At 35.6% G+C, this 3,250-nt stretch overlaps 1 protein-coding gene across 1 annotated transcript in view; it reads left to right on the plus strand.

Moving 5' to 3' along the window:
• The window catches only part of LOC142337110 (uncharacterized), a 131,290-nt gene extending 129,116 nt beyond the window's left edge, over window positions 1–2,174 (plus strand). The window contains exon 4 of the mRNA XM_075386203.1: window positions 1,902–2,174. Within this exon, the coding sequence (XP_075242318.1) occupies window positions 1,902–2,038 (137 nt within the window). The 3' untranslated portion in view covers window positions 2,039–2,174. The remainder of the gene's footprint in view (window positions 1–1,901) is intronic.
• Window positions 2,175–3,250: the final 1,076 nt, after the last annotated feature.

The raw sequence follows: 3,250 nt of genomic DNA on the forward strand, positions 1-3,250 counted from the left end.
CGAAAGCTAACCAAAAGCAACCTAGGATTCCCTGTTTTTGTTTGGATCCAGGTGCAAAAAGAATTTTTAGCTTAGCTTGTATCGAAAAAAAGTTCGTCTCTTAGGTGAGGTTTTTTGCTTATTTGAAAATTTTATTTTAAAACGTCTTTTTTTGCAATCGGGTCTTAGAGTTGTCAAAAGCTAACCAAAAGCAACCTAGGATTCCCTGTTTTTGTGTGGGTCCAGGTGCAAAAAGAATTTTTAGCTTAGCTTGTATCGAAAAAAAAGTTCGTCTCTTAGTTGAGGTGATTTAATTTGTTTTATTTTAATTTGTTTTATTTTAATGTGTTTTGTTTTAATTTGTTTTATTTTAATTTGTTTTATTTTTGGAGATGGAGCTTGAGCCCGGTTTTTACCGAATGCTCTGCTCAAAATCTCCTATAGTTGTTTGTTTGTAACTCCGCCATAGCCGGTCCCCAGCCCGGTTGAGATAAGGAGGAGGGAAACATACCCAGAACATACTGGAAAAGTCTCAAAAGTCGGGTTATTCAACTTGACTGGAGCCTTTTCCGACAATTTTCCAGCTATTATTTTACCTTAATAACCTATTAATCTTGATACGGCCTTACTACGGCACCTTATTAGTCTTGATACGGCATTAGCACGGAACCTTAGAAATCTTGGTACGGCCGTAGTACGGTGCCGTAGTAAACTTGACAAGAACTTAGTACGGTTTTTTATCAAAGACTTATACGGTGCCGTAGTAAGGCCTTAGTCAGTTTTCCAAGTTCGAAAAACCTGGGTAGACCTGAAATTAATAAAAGACCGTCCTCGATCTATTTCAGGCATGAGAAGACTGTCCTCGGCAGATTTTAGTATAAAAAGAATTTGTCTGGACTTTGGCTGAAATCAAACATTAGTCCGCGAATTTGGCTATGCAATATAGCGTGTCGTTGAATTTGGCTGAACAATAAAACATCCGCATTTCAGCTGGACAATAAAACGTGTCCTGGAACAATAATATATTTTACGTACAAGTTTAAAGTTTATTGCTATTTAAAACGTTGTCAGAATGCATGCTCCTTCATTTTTGTTTGCTATTTAGATGAACCGATATTCTACCAAAATGTGCATTTTTGTCTGAAAAATTATTATTTATATATTTGGAAGGGAAAAATGAATAACGTCACATTTTATTAATGGCTAATGGAAGAAGACCACTACATTTAAACTAACTAGTTTTATTCAATCTGCAATTCTGGCAATATTTTCCAGCTGTGGTAATTGCTTTATCTTAACAATTGCAAAAGGTCTAAAGTCTTCTGGCAGTTTTCCAATTAATTTTTAAGTCGGACTAACTCTGGTGCAATACTATTTAGAAAAGAGTTTAAAAATTCTGAATTTGCAAAAAATACATTAAAATACTTTTGCTCGACACATGAAAAGACACTGCTCGATTCAATACAACTGCCTCATCCAAAATGACTATGAAAAGACTTTTACTCGACCTACGAAAAGAATTTGGCTGGGCATGAAAATTAGGGTGCATGAGCGTGTAATTTAATTCAATTTTTACCCCACCCCCCCACCATCTGGAATTATTAGGTCTTTTCATAAATCCATATCTAGACTAGGGGGCTCGTGCCATCCTTTATACATTTTGCAAGCATGTCCGCAGATAACCATATATGATTTCAGACAAACTTTCAAACAGGCTCGCCTTTCATATCCAAGTTATGTACTGATAATTGCATGCTGGTATAAAACATAGCATTTCATTGTTAACCTTAACGTATCAAATTTTTGCGTTGATTTTTTATGTCCTCATGCAATAACAATCAATTTGCTAATCAGCCACAGCTAACAAAATGAAGAAAAACAGTATCTCACGTGTTGTCATGACCTTTTGTTTTTAATAACAGGAGTGTTACCACATAATCAGGCCAACCACTACAGCACCTCGCCCCTCTCAGTTCGCAACAGAAGTCGACCTACTTTGAACGAACATGAAATCACCAGTCGACCTAACAAAAGAAAACACTACAAACATCGCCTATAGACTTTTAGGAGCCTACGTAGACAACAACCCAGCACCAATGACCAAAACTTTTATGAATATCGGCGAGGCACCTGCAACTTTTGTTGAGGAGTACTTGCAAGATCGTTGCATGGAAAAACTTGATTACAAAGCTATTTGTAAGTTTTGGCTCAATCGATTAATTTATGACTGGGAAATTATAGAAGAGTATGAACTAACTGACTTAGAGTAGTTTTGAACTTAACTTATGTTGGTTTTTACACTTGTTAAATATTGCGCACACCTCTTAATGTTGTTAAATCTATTTTTGTTATTGAAAAATAAAATTTTTGGGCTCAGTTTTTGTTTCTTCGACTCAAGGCGGCTCCCAACCACCGAAGTGCAAATGATTTCGAAAGCTCAGAAAGTTACTCCCGTTTTCAAGCAACTTCCCGTTTTCAAGCATTATTGGTAACAAGCCCTAATTAAAGAATGTTTTGAAAGTTCTTGAGAAAAAGTTGAATGTAAATAATTTCTCTTGTAAAAAAGGAACATGACTACGCATATTACTGTGAAATCATTTAAGAATTGCAGGACAAGTGCTTGTTTCAGAATAAGTTGAAAAAATGTGTGACACTAAAGGGACTGAAAATTTCTTCTTTGACCAATTATTGCTAACGTTTAAACGGAGGATGGGATATTAGACGAAAACCCGATTTGGCAAAGCCAATTATTGTAGCCGTGAGGCGAAAAATTTTATTTAACTTTTTGTGGAAACTAGGTAAAACCCAATAAAACACCTAATCCGCTTGACGCTACAAAATATTCAAGTGTCCCTAACAATTGTCTCAACATGGAAATAGCTTACAAAAACAGAGAAAAAGTGTTTTTAATATTTTCAAATTGCAGCATTTCAGTTTAGTGTTCTACCCCACATTTAAGTCAACAATTTTTTTGTCGAAGTTACCTGCGCCATAGAGCTCTAAATTGTTAAGAATAATGCGATTTATATTTGAAAAAAAGCTCAAAACGCAGTATTTTTTCCGCAGTAACTTCTTAACAAACACTTCTTCTCGGATACTACCCAGGCCGAGGAACTTTGCTAAATTTATATAAGATCAGCGGTAACTAGCGTTGAAAGGTCGGAAAATTCACCGCAATTTACTTACACAATTTTTGCGTTGAATGCGTTGAATTTAGCGTAGACCTTACTGATCTTGCGTTGAATTTCGAGTTGATCTTACATTTTTGCGT

This window comes from Convolutriloba macropyga, chromosome 3, assembly GCF_964194025.1.
Source record: "Convolutriloba macropyga chromosome 3, txConMacr16.3, whole genome shotgun sequence".
Lineage (NCBI taxonomy): Eukaryota > Metazoa > Xenacoelomorpha > Acoela > Convolutidae > Convolutriloba > Convolutriloba macropyga.